The 21,263-nt window shown below is 49.5% G+C and overlaps 7 protein-coding genes across 7 annotated transcripts; 4 read left to right on the top strand and 3 right to left on the bottom strand.

Annotated features, from left to right (window-relative positions):
• Positions 1-70: 70 nt before the first annotated feature.
• BT62DRAFT_1078182 (uncharacterized protein) lies at positions 71-1,067 on the top strand (the record flags this gene model as incomplete). Its single annotated transcript, XM_043179365.1, has 3 exons — positions 71-117; positions 174-307; positions 341-1,067. The coding sequence occupies 3 exons, from the start codon at positions 71-73 to the stop codon at positions 631-633; spliced, it is 474 nt and encodes a 157-aa protein (XP_043037522.1). The 3' UTR covers positions 634-1,067.
• Positions 1,068-1,472: 405 nt separating this feature from the next.
• BT62DRAFT_934612 (uncharacterized protein) lies at positions 1,473-4,602 on the bottom strand. Its single transcript, XM_043186760.1, has 7 exons — positions 4,267-4,602; positions 4,084-4,215; positions 3,948-4,026; positions 3,029-3,889; positions 2,786-2,959; positions 2,361-2,738; positions 1,473-2,303 (listed from the first exon to the last, which is right to left on the bottom strand). The coding sequence occupies exons 1-7, from the start codon at positions 4,356-4,358 to the stop codon at positions 1,680-1,682; spliced, it is 2,340 nt and encodes a 779-aa protein (XP_043037521.1). The 5' UTR covers positions 4,359-4,602; the 3' UTR covers positions 1,473-1,679.
• A 93-nt stretch (positions 4,603-4,695) lies between these two features.
• Positions 4,696-10,404, bottom strand: BT62DRAFT_971839 (uncharacterized protein). The gene is made up of 8 exons (XM_043189043.1): positions 10,318-10,404; positions 9,869-10,264; positions 9,679-9,818; positions 8,671-9,630; positions 8,380-8,617; positions 5,532-8,330; positions 5,301-5,475; positions 4,696-5,247 (listed from the first exon to the last, which is right to left on the bottom strand). Exons 1-8 carry the CDS (start codon positions 10,332-10,334, stop codon positions 4,783-4,785), a joined length of 5,190 nt encoding a protein of 1,729 aa, XP_043037520.1. The 5' UTR covers positions 10,335-10,404; the 3' UTR covers positions 4,696-4,782.
• A 31-nt stretch (positions 10,405-10,435) lies between these two features.
• BT62DRAFT_921639 (uncharacterized protein) lies at positions 10,436-11,777 on the top strand (the record flags this gene model as incomplete). The annotated part of the gene is made up of 4 exons (XM_043184331.1): positions 10,436-10,514; positions 10,573-11,350; positions 11,406-11,658; positions 11,712-11,777. The coding sequence occupies 4 exons, from the start codon at positions 10,436-10,438 to the stop codon at positions 11,775-11,777; spliced, it is 1,176 nt and encodes a 391-aa protein (XP_043037519.1).
• Positions 11,778-12,229: 452 nt separating this feature from the next.
• On the bottom strand, positions 12,230-14,328 carry BT62DRAFT_981897 (cytochrome P450; the record flags this gene model as incomplete). The annotated part of the gene is made up of 14 exons (XM_043189642.1): positions 12,230-12,453; positions 12,514-12,561; positions 12,591-12,611; positions 12,674-12,806; positions 12,860-12,893; positions 12,941-12,978; positions 13,037-13,141; positions 13,194-13,228; positions 13,280-13,409; positions 13,462-13,671; positions 13,723-13,839; positions 13,889-14,029; positions 14,144-14,189; positions 14,279-14,328. The coding sequence occupies 14 exons, from the start codon at positions 14,326-14,328 to the stop codon at positions 12,230-12,232; spliced, it is 1,332 nt and encodes a 443-aa protein (XP_043037518.1).
• A 1,346-nt stretch (positions 14,329-15,674) lies between these two features.
• On the top strand, positions 15,675-17,979 carry BT62DRAFT_901227 (uncharacterized protein; the record flags this gene model as incomplete). Its single annotated transcript, XM_043183450.1, has 10 exons — positions 15,675-15,823; positions 15,871-16,037; positions 16,094-16,275; positions 16,330-16,411; positions 16,471-16,648; positions 16,695-16,771; positions 16,826-16,964; positions 17,015-17,293; positions 17,348-17,561; positions 17,683-17,979. The coding sequence occupies 10 exons, from the start codon at positions 15,675-15,677 to the stop codon at positions 17,977-17,979; spliced, it is 1,764 nt and encodes a 587-aa protein (XP_043037517.1).
• A 2,046-nt stretch (positions 17,980-20,025) lies between these two features.
• On the top strand, positions 20,026-21,107 carry BT62DRAFT_1008705 (uncharacterized protein; the record flags this gene model as incomplete). Its single annotated transcript, XM_043177477.1, has 7 exons — positions 20,026-20,097; positions 20,332-20,418; positions 20,489-20,532; positions 20,706-20,786; positions 20,840-20,932; positions 20,990-21,023; positions 21,072-21,107. The coding sequence occupies 7 exons, from the start codon at positions 20,026-20,028 to the stop codon at positions 21,105-21,107; spliced, it is 447 nt and encodes a 148-aa protein (XP_043037516.1).
• Between the last annotated feature and the right edge of the window lie 156 nt (positions 21,108-21,263).

Raw genomic sequence — 21,263 nt, 5'->3', positions numbered from 1 at the left:
CATTATTATATCTTGCTATCGACATGCATTCATTTGGTTAATCATTTGTATCCTTATTCATCAATACAGCATGCATTTAATCCTGAGTAACCAACCATTCACAAACGAAGTTAAAGAGTAGGCACGTATGGAAAACAATCACGACATGTAGAAAACGCGAAAACCCTACCTAGCGACCAACTCGTCTGGATGGTTAAACCACTTTGCAAAGTCGCGTTCAAAATTAAATTTCCCCGTCGGGTCAAACTCGTCGGCCACGCTTTTTATGAACTCGGGCGTGCTGCGGACGCCGATACATCTGGCCCGGGTGGGACGGAAGGAGCCGGCTGATTGATGCCAGCGCACCATCATTCGACGGAGGGGGGGGCCACGGTTACAGACTCGGAGCTGGTTGGTATGATGGATGAAGCGCTTGGTAGGGATGAAGCGTGTAACGGCTGGGCTAGCATTGTGGCATTTGGGGAAGAAAAAAAATTAACATCGTCTACTCGCTCAAACTTGTCCCGACGAGTTCTCTATGCAATCGGCCAAAAGGGCCCAACGAGCTGGCCAATAAAGTCGAGCGTGAGGGGGAGGAACCGGTGGGTGGTAGTAGTACTACGTGCTGAGCGTGGGGACGTGAGAAGCGGGTGAAGGCCGAATCTGGAGCTCGGGGAGAATCAGTAGTCAGTAGTAGATGACACGACACTGCGGATGGCGGATGGATCATCCTCATCCAACGAATCCTCGGGCGTTGCGGCCCAATGTGGAAGAGGGGGGTGGGGACACACGCACGTCTACGCGTCCTTTTCTTTTTTCCTGAGGCGACGGCATTGGCGTGTTAGAAACTCGGTCTTGTCCTTTGCTTTCTTCTTTTGTCCATCCTAGTGGGCTAATGCGACGGCGTTGGCATGGCATGATTGGGCGTCTATAGTCAACTTGTGTGCGTGTGTGTGTTGTGTTCGTATTGACCGATCTGATCGCCTTCTAGACTCCCGAGTCGAGTCGAGCTTGCCCATACCCTCGGCTGTCCACTCCGTGTGGGCCGGCTCGACTCTATCTCTATTACCTTTCCCATCCGTGTTTTCCTGCAACAAAGTGGTGGTAACTCCAGTACTTGGCAATAAATAGATGCACAAACGAACGACGAGAACCAAGTACCACTCCTTCTAAATGGTCCGGAGGGGCTGATGAACAGCGACCCGCAGTTTTTATTTAATTTCCAAACGAACGTTTCCATCCAAAACTAATTTATAGAGAGAGCTCAACACAGTGCATGCAACAAGAATATAGGGGGAAAAAAAAACAGAGATCGAGGAGAGAAACTGTAACTAAATACTTATTCGAGGCGCGAGTCGTACTCATACGTCACACGCACACTAAATAACATATCGACAGGGACAGCAGCGAGCACGGGAGGGTTGACAGCGGGACAACGAAAAAGAAAAAAAAATCAGAGAGAGACACACACACAGAGAGAAAAAGAATCTAACATTTCAGGAGAGACGGGAATAGATGGCATTGGGGGGTAGGCGAGGTATCACTGCATGCAAAAAAAGGCAGCTTTTGGTGATAAATAAAGGCAAGCAGAGGCAGATACGTCGATAGGGAAAAACAAAAAAAAAACACAACAGAAACGGAAAATCCACAAAAACCAAACAAACAAACAGACAAACGGACGGACGGATGGACGGACGAGATCACTTCAGATCTAGTGTCCCGCTAACGTCGTCTGGATGGTTAAACCACTGTCCAAAGTCTCGTTCAAAATTAATGTCCCCGTCGGGCCGCAGGAAGGTCGGATCAAACTCGTCCAACGAGTTCGCCACACTTTGTATAAAATCGGGCGTGAAAAGCGCCGCTGACATATCCTGGCCCGCGGAGGCAGGAGCCGATGCACCACCACCACCACTCGACGGAGGGGGGTTTCCTAGTATCTGCGAGGGCGACGGGACCGTCTGTGCGGGGTTCGGCACAGGTGTCGGCGGAGCTGTCGCAGCCGAGTTGGGCGTCCGTGACGGTCCAGGCGGAGCATGTGGTGATCCATCAGGCTTGCCACTGTCCTTCTGCCCGCCCTGATCTTTGTTTATTCCTGGAGACGGCGGCGGCATCATACTCATCTGTTTCTGTTGCATTCTGTTGTTAGGTCCTGGCGTAGGGTTAAACTGTGTAGCCGGCACAGGTGGCGGTGGCCCTTGCTGTCCCTGTGCAAAATTGGGGTCCGAAGCAGGCGAAGCCGCGTTGCCTGGCATGTTGCGGTTGTGCATCGCATGTAGCTGTTGTCGATAATGATTTTGCCCATCGCGGTTAGGCATGTTGGGCATCTTAAGTGCCCATCGTTAGTTGACATGTAAAATTTTTACCCAAGGTATACGACGCACCGGTTGCATGTGAGTATTCATCATTCCTTGACCCGGTAGAGCACCCATTGCAGGGCTCATAGTACCGCCCATTGGTCCGCCGCCCATCTGGCCCATTGGCATTCCCATTGAATTCGGTGCCATCTGAGGCATTCCTGGTTGGAAACTGCCATTCATTTGTTGCGCACCCATTGGCCTCATCATATTATTCATCATTTGGGGTGGCTGCCCTTGCTGTGGAGGTGGTAGGCCACCAGGTCCAACTCCTAGAGGTGATGGCTGGGGCTGAGGCTGAGGATGTCCATGGGGGGGATACGTCACTGGCAATTGTTGTCCCACGGGCGACCGCCGAGGACGTTTACGATCTGGAGGCGACGACTCTGTCCGTGGTTGTTCCGGCTAATGAAAATTAATATCTGTAAAATGAGCGTGGAGAAAATGCGCACCTCTTCTCCTGGAGACGTGCTGTTTCTCTTCCCTGGTCTTCCTCCAGAAGGCTGCGGTGCGACATTCCGTTGGCTTGGCGGCGGCTGCATCATGGCATTCGAAGGCCCAGGAGTCGGGTTCGCCTTCGGATTCCGAGCTGCTGAACGCTGCCGATGAGCCTCGACAAAACGCCGCTATATTCATGAATCAAATTAAAACTGAATTCTTTTCAAGTCTATAGAGAAAAAAAAATTGAGACGGACCTTTTCATCGAATGTCAATGCAGTAAGCTCTTTACCGTCCAAGCCAAGTTCCTGTTTCAGCTGGCCCGCGACGGCGGGTGGTATGCGCAGAATCTCTGAGAGAACACTCTGGTCTTGAACGTGTCGTTGGTCTGTCCCGGAACCCATCGGACCCATGGGCGGGCGAGACATCATAGAGGGACTAGGGTGCGTCATCATACTACCTTGGCCAGGCGTACCAGTTCTACTTGGTGGTCGGGCTAGTGGCGGGTACGACGAAGATGCTATTGGGCCTTGTTGTTGGCCTGGATTCATCGGGGGTCCATTCGGAGGAAGCATGCCTCGATTTGGGGGCATATGCGGGGAAGGACCCATCTGGCCTATCGGTGGTTGTGTGTGTGGCGGTGGCTGCTGACCTTGAGGTGGTTGTTGGAGCGGTTGACCTTGGGGACCTGCGTGTGGAGAATGTGAATGGGTCATCGTGGGCGACTGAAAAGGAGCCATCCCGTTTGTCGGCCGTTGCTGAGGTCCGCCGGGTCGCTGGTGTCCCGGAAGCATCTGTTGATAGTTCGGAGGTTGCGCCGCAGGTACCCCCGGAGGTGGCTGCTGACCTGGGGGACCCGGAAGGCCATTCATGGGTGCGCCTGGCATAGGAAAAGGCCCTGGGCCTGTCTGCATGTGTCCCTGGGGCATGGGGGCAGAACCGACACCGTTGGGCATAGAACCATTAGGCATAAATTGTCGAGTCTGCTGCATTCCGTTCATGCCTCGGACCATGGGCTGCTGTTGCATGGGTGGCTGAGGGTTCATCGAAGGCGGCGGTTGCGGCGGCTGTGGCTGTCGTGGCATCGCCTGTCGATTCGCCGCCTGTTGCGATTGATGCTATAGAGGCGACATGGGAGTCAGGACCGGGACCAAGTACAGTCGCCAGAAGACGCACCTGCGTGTATATCATGGCATCTTCTGTCCCATGCCCATTCGCCTTTGCTGTGAACAGCACCCAAAACACACTCCACCACCTATAAAATGAAGGAAAAGTGAGATCTCGTCGCTACGGCCAGGGGGTCATGGCGCACTCGAACAGCAAGCCCTGTCTGGCATTGATTGGAGGTTGGGATTCCGGTGGTATCTCTGCCTCGGCGAGCAGCTCCCTGGCGGTTTTTCGGAAACCCCTCTTGTAGCAGTAGTCGTAGATATAGATATTGAACCTGGAAAACGAGTAGTCAGCAAGGGAGGAGGACGACAGGGTGCCAACGAACATCTTGTCACCCTCCCAGGACAACGGAGACGACGACGAGTCGAGCGGCGGGGGTACGGACTGCGCTGAGCCCGGCGGCGGAACAGAGGACATCGATGTCGAAGGACAAGAAGCAATCGACTCAGTCAAGGTCTGGGCAGGCGCGTGGGTCAGTTTTATGTGGCAAATTAGGTTCCGGAGGCAGAAATCGGGCGCGTAAAAGGGGAAATCAGGACCAATTCAGCAGAAAACGTCGTTTCTGGCTGAAATTTGGGGGAAATTAGTGGGATGGTGAGAGAGGTGGGAGGGATAATAGACAGCGGTGGGAAGAAGACAAGGGAGACCGAGGACAGTGATAGCCATTCCCGACGTGAGGCCCCAAAACCAGGCGCCGATCCAAATAAGCGCCGTTTGCCGAAACCTATGAAATTCATCCCACACTGACATAAATCTCAGATTAGCATTCCTATCAGCAACATATTGCGCATAGCATATTGATATGCCTCATTCTATTGTTGCCTATCTGTCATACACAAACTCAGTGTCGTCGCACCACCGCTATCTGGAAATCCCATCCAGCAAGTATATACTTCACCTCGAACAACCGGCGTATCTCCCTCCATCCACTGATGTTATTCGCTTCTTCAGCTTCCTTCAAGTCGGTAACGACATAAATGAAGTCAGCTGGTGACAAGAGTGATCGAAGGAGCGACCCAATCAAGAATGCGATAAGTGCAATGATGATGAGTGTCGACAAAGGATACTGTCTTGGTATTGCCTCCTTGCGGCATGTTAGCGTTGTACTCGCATCGATATCAGACAAGCCCCCAGGCAGCTTCCGGACTGATCCAGCTCCCGAACTTGCTGCCGTCAATGCCGGCATCCCATTCGTCCCATTCGCAGTGAATCGTGTGAGCGGATTCGGGTACGACTGCAAGAATCCGAGCAATCCACCCACCGGTGTCTGAGACGCGTGAGGCGTCGCAGGAAGATCAGCTGCATGCTTCATATACGATCAGAAAATCATCCAACAAAGGCAACGTCACCGTCGCTCACCGCTTTCGGTCCATCTTCGTTGCCCTCTGTGCTTGATCCCCGCTCTTCAGCTTCCTGCAAATCCTCACTTTCATCACTCTTCAAGTTCGAAGCAGAAGCAGGGTCCAGGAGCCTGAAATCAAGCGCTATGGGCGTGAGCAATTCAACCGGCAGCGGTTCCGTTTCACTCGTGGACCTGAGTACATCATATCAATACATCAACCCAAATAGAAATGAGCAACACGATCAAACCTTGAGAGCAGTCCCATCTTCGACACTCTGTCGTCTGATAATTCATCGCGTCCAAGCGTTGTCAGTGACTCTTTCTCACCAACAACAGCAACCGTAGTCTCCAAATCATTTACCAAAACCGTTACTCCCTTCTTTCTTCCCATCCCAAGCGGCCGTACTTCAACATCAACAATGACCCCGCACTCCTCCATATCAATAAACCACTGTGGCTTAGGTGGTGCACTCTGTATTTCTCCCGTCAGTGGGTCTTTGACAGTCGAAATCTGGTACTGCGCAGTAGGCAACGTCAATCTCAGTAAATGTCTCGTCGGGCTTCCAGCGTTCATACCCGACGAATGCAGTGGGGATAAAGGTATGGTATGAATCGTATAAGCCAGCGGTAAGACACATTGCCCTGTATCACCCAGTAACTGAAGGTCAATAAGGCCAGGTTGTCCTTGAGAACCTCGTTCACGTGCTCTCGATTTCAGTACCACCGTGTACCCGTCCGGATACAACTTTGAATCCACAGCCAGTTCTCCAACTAGCAGATCCGTAGTTTGGCGAACCTCGCCCTTAACGGTGAAAGCTGAAGACGATCGGCCACGTAGAGAGAGCTCGCCAGAAAAGGATGTATTAGATACTGAACGCTGGCGGGATGTCGGTGACGCCGATGGAGACGCCATCGGCGTTAACGGTGACGGAGTCGCCGATGAGGGTGGAGGCAACCCTGAAATGGTAGACGCACTGCTTTGCAAAGTTTCTGATATCGATGGTGGCATTCCATCGTTTGGCGGAAGTCTAGTAGAACGAGGAGCCGACTGCGTGTCTGGACTGCGTGATGATCGTGTCCCAACGTGAGACAACAAGGAAGGAAAACTGATGAGGATTGTAGTCGTGTAGACACGTGAATCGTGCTTGTAGTTTGTTCTAATAAGTGTTCGGATGTCGTCTCGCCGTCTGAGCTTCCAAGATAGGTCCCCGACTTGTGCTTCGTCCTTCTTCTCAGCCAATACGAACCCAGGCGCAGGCAACCGGGTTATAGGAAGCGGTGAGATACTCTTGACAAATGTCTCCACGCCCAATATCGCCCGAGGGAGAGCCGCGTTTATCATGGAGTTAACAGCAGTAGGAAGAGACCCTGCATAGTCAACCGCAACCAGCCTCGTACATCGCGACGACGGCACTGCATAATTTTCCTTCGTATAAGGATCCAGCGTCTCCAGTATCCAAGCGTCAATGAACACGCGTCCAATAGGCAAGATGTACGGATTGTACTTTCCTACAGAAAACGACGACACCGATCCGGGGTTGAAAGATACGGAAACACAATAGATAGCACTGCGCGAACCATTTGATGATTGCTCCGCCACTTCTCCCGCATCGCTCCTCAACAGGGAAGGAAATGCATGTGCTCGAGCCATAACACTCGCCAAATACATTCCACGATCTCGGAACGGGAATGAACTCTTCGATACCACAAAGCACGTCCGGCAATCGGCACCATAGGATTCCAACATGATGGCAGAATCGAATCGTTCATCCCACTTCTTCCGACAGTCGTATTCAGTCACGATGGATGCGAGTTCCTCTGCTGACACGCCTTCGATTACCTTCTCGCCCATGTGAATGGGGATACTCGGAGATATCTCCGGGCATATCTTGCGTCGGACCGACATTCCTTTATCGCTGACTGGGATCCATGCTTGTGAATTGATACCGGAGTGAGTTTCTTGAGTCCAAGCCAGGGCATCTAAAGCATGTTGCATGGGAGATTTTGTGGCAGATGGTATGCTGCCAGCGTTCGCGGTCGAAATGATTGAGGAGGCCGATTGAGGTGCCGAAGACGACGTCTGATCAGACGAGAACATGAAGAAGCGTGCAAGCGGACTTGATATTTGAGGAGCAGAAGCCCATCCAGACGACGTTGCACTCGTCACACTTGCGCTAGGCTCCGAGGTAGCACAAGTGCCCTCTGAATCAGCATCCCATTCCTCTCGACGCTTGCGAATAACTCCAACGACAGGAGGTTGATCAAGGGGTATTCGCACAGGTTTGACGCGTTTTCGCTTTGACAGGAACTTGATCTCCTGCTCGGGGATCTCCTCAACGTCGACGTTCACCTTTGCTCCGTTCACCATAACAACTCCTTTTTCCTTTCCAGGACCACGACGCACAATAGCCAATAAGCGCTCATCGTCGACGAAAACGGCGTCATGGATGATGGTCAACCACAATCCACCACCTTCTTCAGATAACCGGTGTCTTCGAAGACACGAGATTGACTGTGGTGGCGGATCGATCACAATATCCAACGAAGATGCCCACGTATCAATGTCACATCTGAGTTCACATTCAATGATGGGCAATGTCTGCAAACTCAGACTATTTGATGCCGTATCACCACTTGTATCATTTGATCGACTGGCAGAAACTTCATATTCGATTCTGAAATTCATTCGTTCGTGATCATAGCGGATTTCATTCGCCTTCGCCCCAGCTAAGCGCGTCATCACTGGCGGACCACCGCACTTTATGGTAAATTCGCCGATACCTGCTAAGGCATTCATCATCTGCGTGGGTACCGACGTCTTATTCGTCCAACCCTTGGGATCTGACTGTTCGAGTAGGGTGACGAGGATGGTTGTTGGTGACAGTGCCTCGATCGCCCAGCCCTGCAGGTCCACCTGAGTGCGGATGACGTTAGGCTCTGCAGGTGGGATGACGGGGAAGAGATGTGGATCGTCTGCAGAAAAGGCGAATACATGGATGGTGGTAGGGGATTTATAGACAGTCTTGAGCACGACAGCATCTCGACCACTGAAATCCGTTATAAGTTTAAGCTTAAGTACGCCATATAAATACCTACTTGACTGGCCAAGCAGGCTTCGTTTTCAGATGCCAAAGTTCGGTAAGGTCGTTGACGTCTTCCAATAGTACGGCGTCTTCATGCTGCTTGTCCCAATAATTTCTGACCCCAGGTGTCACGATAGCGCCGTAGAGGTCCCAAAGCCCAACACCGACGAAAGTTGCTTCAGCTCGATATACTACAAGAGTTGGATCAATAGAATCCAATTGAGTGATCGTAACTCCACGAGCCTCCGTATCTTCATTGACAGACGTTAGATTGAGACCTGGTAGGGTGGAGAGATTGACTCACTTCGTTTCCACTTAGCTTCGGGCTCTTGCAGCAGGGAGGAGAAATATATGTAATTCCTCTTGACGCGAGACAAAATAGACTTCTCAGCGGCTGGAGAACGTTCGGTATGTGGACGAGTTATCGTGGGGGTAGATGAAGTAGAGGCGACACTAGTAGCACTAGCTACGCTGGTATTGAGGGACGAGGTGGTATCGAAGCTTAGACCAGCAGCGCTAGAGACATCCTGAAGAATCTGTGCAGAAATGGTGAAAGACGAAGGATCTCGTTCTTCCACTTCTTGTACCGTATGAGGGATACCGTTCAAGCGGAGACCACTCGACGGACCAGAAATTTCAATTATCACTTTGACTCTGAGAACAGAATGCTCGTCAATAAGTGGTGCATGAGAGAGCCGGAATAATATCTGATCGAGTGGAGCTGAGGTTGAATGTGAACTCGTTCGGGTCGCATGTGCTGACCACGGAAGTCTTTCCACCTCTTCGGATGATGCTTTGACAGAGATTTGTACGTCCCAGCCGACGGATGAAGGTAAAATGCATTCGATCGAGCGAGTGAGACGTCGATGCTCTCGGATGGCATGTAGTGCATCTAGACCCTGAGAGAACTCTGAAGAAGACATAACTTTATGTTCCTCTTCGTCGGGTATGATGGAGTAGTTAATGGTGAGGGCTTCTCTGTCGACTTGAAAACGGACGCGTTCTATAGTAACGCCATTTCCAAATCCAATCAGTTTTGGAATACGCATCCCACGTTTGAGAACTGTCTTGTACAGACCCAGCACCATGGTAGATAGCTGTTGCACTATGCCTGACGACGATCCGATGCTCCAGACGGCCCTAAGATCGTGCTGCCAGAAGCAGGTAACTCGAATTCGTCCTCCAAGAGACGGCCGCCTCTTAATAGGATCGCCGTCATTTGTCGACTGTGAGGGTTGTATATGTTGTATACACCAAGCGAATACTATCTGAGTCATCAGTAATGCAGGACGCGAACCTTGAGATTACTGACAAGTCACGTTTGACCGAACATAGGGAGGCGAGGGGCGCAGATACACTGGTTCGTCGGGGGACCGAGGTAACGAGGTAGAGACGTCAATAAATGTGGTCGGGTCGTGAAAGGAACGCGATATCGTAACCGCGTCACGCGGACTACCAAAAACCATCAGGTAAAAGATGAAGAAATCGATATAAGGACGCACTTTGCAGGCCATCCCAGTGTGAAATTCGTCTTGGATATCCGTGCTGTATGGTCAAACATCTCTACCATATGAGATTCTACGACCGCAGGATCCCATTCCTTCCTCAGCTCAGGAATGGACAGCACCATCTTCCACGACTCCAAAGAAACCGACTCTTCTGTAATGGGCACCTCTAGAATGAGGCGATATATATCGTCCCCTGGTTTCGTCGAATTTCGATGAATTACCACGTCAGACAGCTCCGGGGTGGATGTCATGCGAGATTTCCCTTTCCTGCTGGAGGTCGGCTCATTCGCAACAGAAAGGCGTTTCCATTCATTCGGTGATGAAGAGGAGAGAAGTTGTCGAAAATGAGTTTCCGCCTTGCTCAATGCATCGTACCATGACTGTCGTAGACTAAACAATAAGCCCTTTTACATTGCACACCGCATATAAATGCAATAGCACACCTAGAGCCGTCAGACATAATTCTTCTTAAGATCGCCAGTGAGGAGCTTGTAGGCTGAAGCCTCGAGGTCGTGGCGGCAAAGTGGGCGAATCGCCAATTCAGTCTGGTACCACGCAGTCATGACGTATGATACTGTATATGTCTATTTAATTCCAAAGGCGTCGGCATCCCTTTCGTGCAGCAAACGATCACCTGATCGTGATTCCTTTTCGCGGTTTCTTCCTCTAATCCTTATCCTCGTTATTTTCTGCATCAGTCATAGCGTCTGTGCGACCCAACAAAGAAACGGACCGTGTTGGCTGGAACAAGAGCTGGGAGCGAGATTTGGCATTTTTCCCTGCTGGTTGGTGTCTGATTCCAGTCTACCAAGGCAAGCCACAGGAAACTCTTCAATATCTTCGGCAATCCTCCATCCATCTTCTGGATGAATTCAACTCCAAAACGCGAGAAATTTGCACTCTTCAACGCGATCTGGTCAAGGCTGTCGTACCCGCCTTTGCACACGACGAGTTCGAGGAAAAATGGCGCGGGCTCACCCAAAAACGAAAGGAGGAGCTTGTCCTGGAAGGCTTGTACGTCACCTCTTGTGCTGGACCTGACATGGAGAATCGACGATGGTTGTGCCCGGAGATGACTGTGAAAGCACTCGCGGAAAATAATGACAAGGACTTTATCCAGCTCTTGAAACTGCATCTCCCCAAGGATCAAGTTAAGGACGATTTGACGGCCCCTATATATCTCCCAAACGCCCAATTTAAAAAAATGATGGAGACTGATCCAAATGACTACGGACTTCGTCGCTTGGTAGAAATGAACCGTTTGGAGAGAGCGTACTTCATCACGATGACGTTATGGAGCACTTTCAATGCATCTGTGCGTAGCATTGTAGAGATCCGCTGCACTCAGGAGAAAGCTCAAATCGTCGTCTGTTATAACTGCAAAAGAGACGAAGAATCTCTGCGAAAACAAGGGAGGGAGCTTCTGGTCTGCGAAAAGTGCAAACCGATCGGGCGTATCATCCCTTACTGTTCTCGGTAAGTATATATATATCAGCATTGTCCGATTTTACTGATTCAAAACTTCGAACAGGGACTGTCAAATTGCCGACTGGAAAAGTGGTTTCCCCGTACCGCACAAGGATATATGCGGCAAAAAAGGGTGCGATGCTGACGAAGGTACACCGCAATCAGATCAAGTCGCCATTTCTGGTGGATTGGGAGACGCAGATGGCGCAGAAAGAGATACCGGAATCCCAGCGCCGGATCCTGCTTTCAAACAACCGCCTGCGCTTCTGCACCAAATATCTCTCCACACCGAGCCAGATAGCTTTGTTGGCTATGTCGTCAGTGGCTCCGTTTGTCCTTCTCTTCTCAGACTTAAGCATGAATCCCGCAGTTTGTCAGGCCATATCCTCAAGATGATCATGGGGTCTCCCTGGGATCTGGAGGTGGTGACCAATAAATTATTCCGCACTTGATCTACTAACGATTCAAATCTCCACAGATAAAATGAAATTCCTCATTATGCGCCGAAGAGGTTCGTGTGCTTCTCTATAATGACGTGCCGGCAACCCTCCTGATTGTGGTTCCAGCGATGAAAACCGGCGACAAAGCGGCAGTCGCGACGATGTACAAAATCCTGCTACCGTATGCCGAGAAGCTCGCATTTGGAGGAACCAAGCTCAAAGCTCAACTTAAGAGTGAGTATGTCGTGGACGTGGACGAAGTCAAGGATTTGGAAACTTCAGCCGCCACTGAAGAAGAGAGGCAGGTTGTTCTGACTCTGATGAAGAAAAGTTTGAGGATACAGAATAATTACTCGGGACCGATGATTCACACTTGGAACGTACCAGACCCACGAGATTCCTAATACGGAGTTCCATAGCGTTGTATAATTTGATCACCTTCTGAATGTCAGGGGCATACGAAGCGGCCTGCGAATACCGTCATGGGAAGGTGATATAATAGTACAGAACACACTGACGTTAATGACACACCACCCTTAGATTTCAGCAGCCGTTTCTTCCTTTCCTCGAATGATTCTCCTACGAATTGTGGTTCTTCTGTTACCTCAATCATATACCGCGATATCAGGAGCATAATGACAGCAATCGCTTCTGTTTCGGCGAAGCTGCATACTTTGATATGGGAAAAACATGTCGTTCGGTAGATGAATACCACGCATCTTCTGCTAAGACATGCTCTAGCAGCGAGATTGAATGGCATGAATGCTTCCTTGGGCCAGTCTCCAAAAATCGCGAGGGATTGAATGTACCGGGGTCTTTCCAGTGTCGAGCTGCCGGCAATATACATTCAATGAATGATACAATTGAAAGGTCCAGCCTTCACGTAACTCACGATTATAATGCAAACCCGTAACATCCAAAAATATCGACGCCCTTTTGGGTATTGGAATTGTTGCACGTTCTCCTGTGGCGCTTGTCGCTACTAAAAAGGTGTCTTCGGCGCTTATTTTTGGTATAGCTGTTACCTATGGTTCTCGTAAGATCGGAGGTTGTGAAACGGACGGACTTCTTCAATCACCACGGGGAACATGCGAAGTGTCTCGTTGAACACGCTGCGCACGCGGTTAGATTATATACACGGAGCCCAAAGGAAGCGCACGCTAGGGAATACGTGAACAGAGGCAGCATTTCGTATCTCTGTAAAGGATCAAGTCGATGGGGTCTAGAAGCAGCAGTGACGGATGCGAACAGGGACCCGATTGCCTGGGATGATAGATTTGATATGCTGGTAAAGTTTTTCTTGCTCGTCGGAATAAAGAATCAGCATAGTGAACGCATATGCCAACGTATGAGCTATAGTCTTTGAGTCCGTCAATACAGGTTTGTCCTACTCACTCTAACAGAACACTCACCTCGTGTCCAGCAAGGAAAAATATAAAGATGTTTCCTAGAGGTCGGGGAAGTGAAGCCACACTAATGCGAAGACAACGATCCGCACCCATCAGCTCACTCTCGGACAGATGTGAAACATTTCCTTCATTCGCGTCTAGCAAACTACTGAACAGATCGTATCTTCCTTCTTTCTTTTGGGACGTGCGTCGGGTTCTAATCATTTCTAGCATGTATAACTATTATGCATAAACACCTCCCACAATATCTTATGAGATATACAAAACGTACCTCAAGCTCATTGTACGCGGCTCTAATCCGCCCCCATTTTTCAGTCAATCCCAGAGCCAATCGGGGGTACGGTGATTTGATGTGGGCTCCGTCACAAACATCATAGAGCGCATCTCTGAACATCATATTGTGTCCCTGCGGGATATCTGATTCTCCTCGCCACGAAATATTGTGACCAGAACCTGCGATACCGATAACGAACTGGGTGATCTACCCAGAAGATGAGAAGGTTGCACCGGCAGCGAGAAACAATCAACATACTGCCAAGGTAATATCAAGTACATTCTCGGTCTTTGACGCCCTTTCATCTTTCCATACATCATGGAATAATTCCTGCATGATGTTCATCGTTTCTTCCCAGGCAAATCTGTTGTTTGCCTAGCAGAATCGTGATTCACAACCTCACCCGATAAAGGGCCCAACATACTTCAGAAAAAGCAGGCACGCAGATCTTTCTGTATTTCTTCCAAAGTTCTCCTTCGGACGCAACAGTATTACTTCCGAAAACTGAGAGAGGTTCATAGAGTTTGACTGTCTTGGGAAAACTCGAGCGCGACGAAGTAATTTCCTATTCATGTCCACGATTAGATATGTTTAAAACCTTGAGAGGTCACCAGAAGAACATGCCTTGATGAGCGTAGCATCTACGACGTGGAATTTATGGCCTAGCGGGAAAGGCGACTATTGGATGCCATTCCTGGAGGATTTCTCTACTCCCAGGATGATTTCTACATGAGTATCAATACGTGGGGTCGAAATGAAAGCCCGAGAAACTACGAACCCAATCACGTTGACATTCGAGCGAAACTCAACATACTTTTGAATGATCCAGAGTGAAAGAAACGAAAAACACAGAACTAGAAACATGGTTGGGCCAAATCGATGGAGGAAGCAACAAACGATTTCTGGATGACGATGTTATCTGCCTCTCATGATCATGGGAGCTATTTCAGAATTCGGCCACGGCACCTCACACCCGAATAACGGGAAGGAAAAGAAATCCGAAAATGGCTATGAACGAGGGTCAGCGGTCACTGGAGCAGACGATACCTTTGTTCAACTGTTGGGCCAGAACTGGCGGGTTTCGAATAATTCGGATGTGAAATAAATTAACTTCCGGGGAGATATGATGGAGAGCATTGGGCCAGTTAAGGAGCTTGGGGAAAAGATGTCCAGTTAGGTAACCATCTCGTATTGTACGTTCTGTAGGTGGAAGAGGTGAATTTCCTTGGGTCTCGCAGGTATCCAAGGAAATATAGGATACCTCTCAGCAAGCCATGGACGGCTACAGCAGCTGGCAAAATGTTTAAATCCAAGCCCCAACAGGTGATCTTCTTGATCACGGCCCATCAGTAAGACGAAGATCTGCAGGACTGCGTGATAGCGGTGCATCCAGTGATCATGAATCTTAATATTCAAACACTGCATGAATTGGAAACGCAATTCAAATTACACTGAAATTGTGAATACTGCTTGGAGCTTAGGGCACGTCGATGTAGAGGGATGGCGACATACCAAAAACACCAACGCCCACCAGTGTCCTAGAAGGCCAAATCGTGTCGGTTTCACTTCGAGAGGCGGAAATTCACCGTAGATAGTTGAAGATCGAGCCAAAAGATTTAACGGAACAAGGATCCAGTCGAAAAGAATGATCCAGCGGCGGAGTTCGTACGGAATGCCGGGACCAACTCTGCGTGTCCGTTGCAATAAGGAACGCCAAGGGATTTGCAGTTACTAGAGGATCATCGAGTTGCCATGGCCAAGGCCTAGCTTCGACAAAGTTCCGGAGATGAGTACCGTTGTAAAATTGGTCCATTATACTCTACAATGTTTACCATGGAAAGTGAACATAGTGAAGAGTTCATAATGGAGTTCATATGGAGTTCAAGAGATGGAGGAGCCTAGCGACGAAGCGGATAGTGCCGGGCCGGTCTGAATTTTGCTCAAGAGCACCACGTGATCTTCGTGTGTCTTCCACAAAAAGTTTCCCCGAGCACGGACGCCGCCTACAGTACCGTTACCCCGTCTTCAAACCATGCGAATTATGCCTAAATCTCGGGACTGGCGGCCTATAAAGACCATGGAGCCTTGGGCTGAACAGCAACCGACTTTCCACTTTTCTCCTTTCTCTGTCTCGAGGGCTGGTATCTCCTTCACAGAGAATCATCGCCCAATTACTTTCCTTCAGATCAACCCATTCGTTTACCGCGTCGATGGCGTACTCAAAAACTGCCTGCATCTTGGTCTTTGCTGCCTTGGGGATTAGACTAGCCTTGGGTGCCGTCACACTTGAGTCCTATGAGGACACGTTCTCGTTGGCAGATTCTTTTGATCCTATTCAGGCTGCGTATTGGACGGGCGAGTCAATATTTTTTGTCTCGTTCTGAAAGGCAAGCTTATTTTCGTGAGTGCAGGACTACCTCACCACCGACGTACACCCTTCGCAGTCGCGCCTGACGGCGCGACGGGATACCTCGCGTACCTCAATGCGGGCCAGACCTCGGTTCTAGTTCAGCAAGTCAACACGACCTCGTTCACCTCTGTTGGCGACGTTGTTACTATCACTGGCACTGAAGGTGAATTTTCTCCACCCTGTTCAAAACACAGTGAGACTTATCCCGTTGATCTTAAGCTGGCGGCCTGGTTGCCCACGACGACGGCTTTGCTGTCCTTATCAAAACCACTGCTACCGGATCAGAAAATCTTCCCACTGACGATATGCCCATTGCGGTAGTCGTACGGTATACAGACGGTGAATTGTCCTGGTCAACAGAATTGAATGGTCCGTCATCTTATGGTGCCGGCAGCATTGGGGTATTATTTTGCGCGTGCCTGCTCAATTCATTCCCCTAATTCTGTATTTAATAGCGCACTGCGACTCCCGATATTAATGGCGATTTCGTCTGGTCTGAGTCGGCTGGTCTTTATGGTGCCTACTACGTCGTTACTGGTGAGCTTCTGTCCGATTCGTTCGAAAACTGCAGCAGACTGACTAACGATCTTTGAAAGCGTACGACGGTGATGCGTCTGGCCACTATGGTGACGCTATTTCCTATGTTGACGCAAACGGTACGCGACAAGACTCCACTGAGGGCACCAGCACCTGGGGCTGCTCACACAACACTGGCATCGGTTTCGAAGCCGCTGATGCTGCTCCGTTTGCCTCTATCTGTGCTGAGGACCAAGGGTGAGTCACATACCTCCTTCCTAGTCCTATCGCTGACTGCTTTTAGTGCTATCTGGTTAAACACGAACAACCGAGGAATGTCCAATGTCGGTCAGAAAATTTCCAACGAAAACACAACTAATGGTATATCTTACCTTGAAGGAAATGTCTCCCAGGTTTCTGACGCGTTACTCTTAGGTTCCGGCGGCGAATCGATGTACGGAATGTCTGGGTCCTACTCCAACTTTGCCAGGTTCTCTACTTCCGAGTCTTATATCTTCGCCTGGCAGTCGCGCGGTGCGACCGATCTTACCCTAAACGAATGGATGGGTGACGGGTCGGTCCTACTTTCTTCATCCACCCTCAGATCAGCTAATGTGTCCGTAGATACACCTCCTGCAGTCCCCGCTGGCTCCATCACAACGTGGCCATCGCCGTCGCCTCTGATAAAGAGACACTCTCAGGCGACCAAGCTACCTCCGAAGTCGGTGCAACTGATGGTGACACCCAAATCACTTGGGTGACAGAGGACGATGGCTCTGACCACCAGAACATCCATGTTGAGGTCTTTGACACATCTAATGCCCTTGTCACATACGAAAACCTTTCTGACCCGACTTGCGAGCCTCTTCCCCTTTCCTGCACCGGTACTTTCTCTGGCACTAGGTATATGGTCCGTCTAAAGATTTGAGGTACATGCTGATGTGAACTGTCCGATAGCTTCCAGGTTGTCAGTAGCAGCGGTGAACTAGTTGGTTCTCCTGTTGTCGAGGAGAGTATCACAGTCTCTGGCGATATAGCACTCCTTGGAGACGGTCGTCTCTGCTGGCCTTACGTCAAGCAGACCTGGGATTTGAGCGCTGCGAAGGATAGCGGTACCCCCACTTCCACGATGTCTTTCGCCTGTGCTTCCCTGAACGGAACACAAGTGAGTGTTGGGTGGCCTTTTATGTTTCTACCGTCAATTGAGACGACTTTCTCTTTAGAATTCAAACTCAACCACCTCAGAATCGACTACTGCTGCTGCAATAGGGACAACTGCTTCCACCAATGAGGCCGCAGAGACGTCTATTGCAACCACATCTGTGGACACCTTGATCAACATAGCGTCCAGTACTACTGTTGTCTCTGCCAGCGGCGCATCAGAGGTTCTTTCAGCAACAGACGCCCCCTCATCCACTGTCATCAGTGAACCCGTATCTACAGAGACGACTACAACGATCACAGATGCTGGTGGTGTGTGGCCAACGGGCGGCTGGGGCTCCTGGAACCCGTGGGGAGTAAAGAGGTATTTCAGCGTGAGCAGTTGCCCTCATTGTGCTTTTTCCCATCGTCGCTCTGAGGGGTCGTAGTTGATACTTCTATGAGTATTACGAGTATGATGCTGATTTGGATCAGCTGCCTGGAGCACGCTAACTCGAGGTGTCTATATACTTTTGCGTTACTTTCCGTCGTTGACAAAATTCTTGTATAGCATTCTCATGTATTATTCTGACATCACAATATTTTGACTGCTTGCAACCTTCATGCTAACCAACTCTCATATATCAGGTTATAGCCTAGATCGCCGAGTAATGCATCAAAAGAGCAAGCATGAAGATCCAAATTGATACAAATAAACCCCGTCTTCCTTCTCTTTATTATCCAGCTCCTTCATTCTGTATTGAAGGCTTCAAGTGCTTGGTACCACGCAAAACGGTCTATATTTCTATGCAGCACTCAGGATGTCTGTTCCTTGTGGTTGGTGGCGTCTGTCATTTGAGTCGTGCTCGCATACTCCAGTAAGTGCCCAAACAACTTTCAAGCTGTCTTCCTTGACCTATAGAAGCGTGAATATTTGAATGCCGTAAGATTTGACTTGGCTCTAGTTGGACATCGAAGGTCGTCGAGTACTTGAAGGATACCTCCAACTCGTCGAAAAAAGCTTACGCGCTCCGAATCGAATATCTTTCACAGAAGCTTTCAGCCCCGATGTTTGGCTGGTCACCATCTGAAAATCTAGTGCTGCCTGCTCTTTTTTTGGTCCCAATTGTACAGTATCGTACGTATATCCTACACACTAGCGTATGGTCAGATCGCCCTGTCGCGTATACTACCTTAACTACATCCTGTCTAGACGCGTTATTTTGCTGTCAATCTTTTCTCCTTTCTAGAGTGTTTGCTTCTGTTTGGATAGCTTGGACTGATAGCGCGTCAGACACGAAGCTTGAACTGCCCTTCAACGTTAGTGCTGTCCATGATGAACGGTTTTTCGGATCTTTTTCCAGGCCCTACCTCTAACAAAAACGCGCAGATGCCATCAATTTAACATGGAGAATCGAACCCCGAGCCACTGCAATAGGCTCTTAGACGAAGCGTCCGCCATTTTCAGACATCTACTTGCAGACATTCCCAGATTAAGGGACGGCCGCTTCTTCTATCCCCTAACCTCAACCTAGGTGCTGAAGATGTTGCCTGCTATCCGTAAACGAAGACGCGTATCAAATTCTTAGGTGCCGAATTCCAACCCTACTTTGAATATGTAGTACAAGTTTTCGTTGCTTTTCCATTTAGCCACATGAAATCCTCAGGATGGGCGGAGCCCGATATTGAACTGAGTAGACCCCATACCGGAAAAAGAGATGCTCTGTCGACGGGTCCATGCGGTTAGGGAGTTGCGCGACAGGCCCACATTGAATGCCAGTGAGCACGTCTCGGCTATGCTCATTACATATCGGCTCCTGCGGTACTTCAAGTATCCACTTGCCAGTCACCGGCTGACAAGTAGACCACTTTACAAGCTCGGAAGAACTGCCCGTAACTTGACATGTGTCGTTTGGGTGAGCTGGTTCTCTTTCGACGGATCCCGCACAAGTCTTTGACACTGGTTCAACATAGCCGAAGCCAATTCCGTCACTGAGTCGGTCAATATACTAACCACAAAAGGCACATAATAGTTTATTCTACACGTACAGTACTATGCACGTCACAGAGCATTTACCTTGCTTTCCTTCACATCTCGCTCAAATGACAAACGTATGGACATGCATTCCACCAGTTCATCTTCACCGGCGCCGTGTTCACTCTCGTGTTGGCTCCGCCAGCAGAGTGCCTTGAAGCGCGAGCTGCGTTTTGACTGCGATTCCGCTGCTTCCTCGATAACCAGCTGTTCGGCGGTCACGATCAACTTATTCACCGCTCTGAGCGGTGAAAGTCAGCTAGAAAATATCTTATTTTCCGATGGCTCTCTGACATGTATACTTTACATTCTCTGTAAGATATTATACCCTGTTGTTTGGGTTGGCGCTCATGTGCCTTATACAGCCCAAGGCCGGCGCGACTGTCAGTACAGCTGGCGATATCACGTTCACCAATATCTCTGGTGTGTATCATTCACTGACAAATGAGTCGAATGCTCAATGTCCACAGGCTCTGGCCCTCTGTTCGACAGTGATAAGGCCATATTCAAGGGCGCGGGACACAAGTTTAACGTACGTCGAGCCAGTTTGTCGCTTCTTCTCCTTTTATAATCTGTTGCACAGGGAAACGGCGCCTCATACTAAGGCACGAACGGTGGTGTTGATGTAAGTTTGCCTGTCAACAGTGATTGCATCCAAGCTTTCTCGACCAGCATCTAGGTTCAACTGCTCCGGGACCTACTCTCAATTAAGTAGCAATAAGAATTGCTTACCCCTCTTTCTAGATAAAACCGACGCGAATGATAGATCGACAACAGCGTTGGAGTCACCAACAGTCCACGTCAAAATACTGACGTGAATGTGAACCGTCATCTAATGGGTGAGAGACCGAGCGTTCGTTGGGCATATAGGGCTTCGATCTTTCCCATGACAACATCACAATCCAAACTCCATCGTCAACTAGAAGCAGGATGATTGTATCGCTATCGACCCCGGCTATAACATTGTGTACGTATTTTCAACGTTTTCCTGTTAGCGGGAAGTGTCACTCAACTACACTTTCTATTTTCCAAAACAACTAGTGCTCTGGCGGTCATGGCGTTTCTATTGGTTCCATTTCTACTAGCAAGACGGCGACAGACGTGACTATCTTTGGAAACACTGTTAGGAACGCTATATAGGTTCTCATGTCGCGCAGCTTGCATAATCAAAGTCGAGGCGGAAGCCACAAGCTCGATGTTGTCGGGCATCACGTACTCTTGGTGAATGCTACTTGATCCTCGTTCTAAGATGGCCTGCAAATCCGTTTTTATAGCAACACCATCAATGGTATCATCGTATACGGCGTCTTGATCTCACAGTCGTACCCCGATGAAGCAGACACTCCCGGAACTAGCAGTCCTATTTCGTGAGTCACCTTTGCGTTGCATGGGATAAATTGGTTGTCTCATACACTTGTTTACAGGTGCGTGAGCTTCACCGGCAAAGCTACTAGTCAAGTAAGTTGTGTATTTCACTGACGTCGGCTCTCACTCATGCCCTTCCAGAGTCTGAGACAAGAAAACACGACGACTAGTGACTAGTCAGGGTAAATCCAGTGGCTGTGATATTTTCGAAAAGGTGCCAAGTGCGTTCTCTTTCCAAGAAATAATACTTCTCTCTCAACTGACAGTCACCGGAGGCTCAGCCTGGTCGGTCTCTAGTAATTTGGCCACCGAGTGTCTTTTCCTTCGCTTAAC

This window comes from Guyanagaster necrorhizus, assembly GCF_019112545.1.
Source record: "Guyanagaster necrorhizus MCA 3950 unplaced genomic scaffold BT62scaffold_20, whole genome shotgun sequence".
Classification (NCBI taxonomy): domain Eukaryota; kingdom Fungi; phylum Basidiomycota; class Agaricomycetes; order Agaricales; family Physalacriaceae; genus Guyanagaster; species Guyanagaster necrorhizus.
Note: the sequence above shows the minus strand (reverse complement) of the source record. Positions and strands in the feature narration are given on the sequence as shown.

Coding starts and splice junctions, on each gene's coding strand:
- BT62DRAFT_971839 (XM_043189043.1), bottom strand. Junction 9,631..9,678: donor TGTTCGGTCAAACGTGACTT/GTCAGTAATCTC, acceptor TGACTCAGATAG/TATTCGCTTGGTGTATACAA. Junction 8,618..8,670: donor CGAAGCTAAGTGGAAACGAA/GTGAGTCAATCT, acceptor CTGTCAATGAAG/ATACGGAGGCTCGTGGAGTT.
- BT62DRAFT_934612 (XM_043186760.1), bottom strand. CDS start 4,358: ATGTCCTCTGTTCCGCCGCCGGGCTCAGCGCAGTCCGTACCCCCGCCG. Junction 4,027..4,083: donor AGACAGGGCTTGCTGTTCGA/GTGCGCCATGAC, acceptor TTCATTTTATAG/GTGGTGGAGTGTGTTTTGGG. Junction 2,960..3,028: donor CATTGACATTCGATGAAAAG/GTCCGTCTCAAT, acceptor TCATGAATATAG/CGGCGTTTTGTCGAGGCTCA.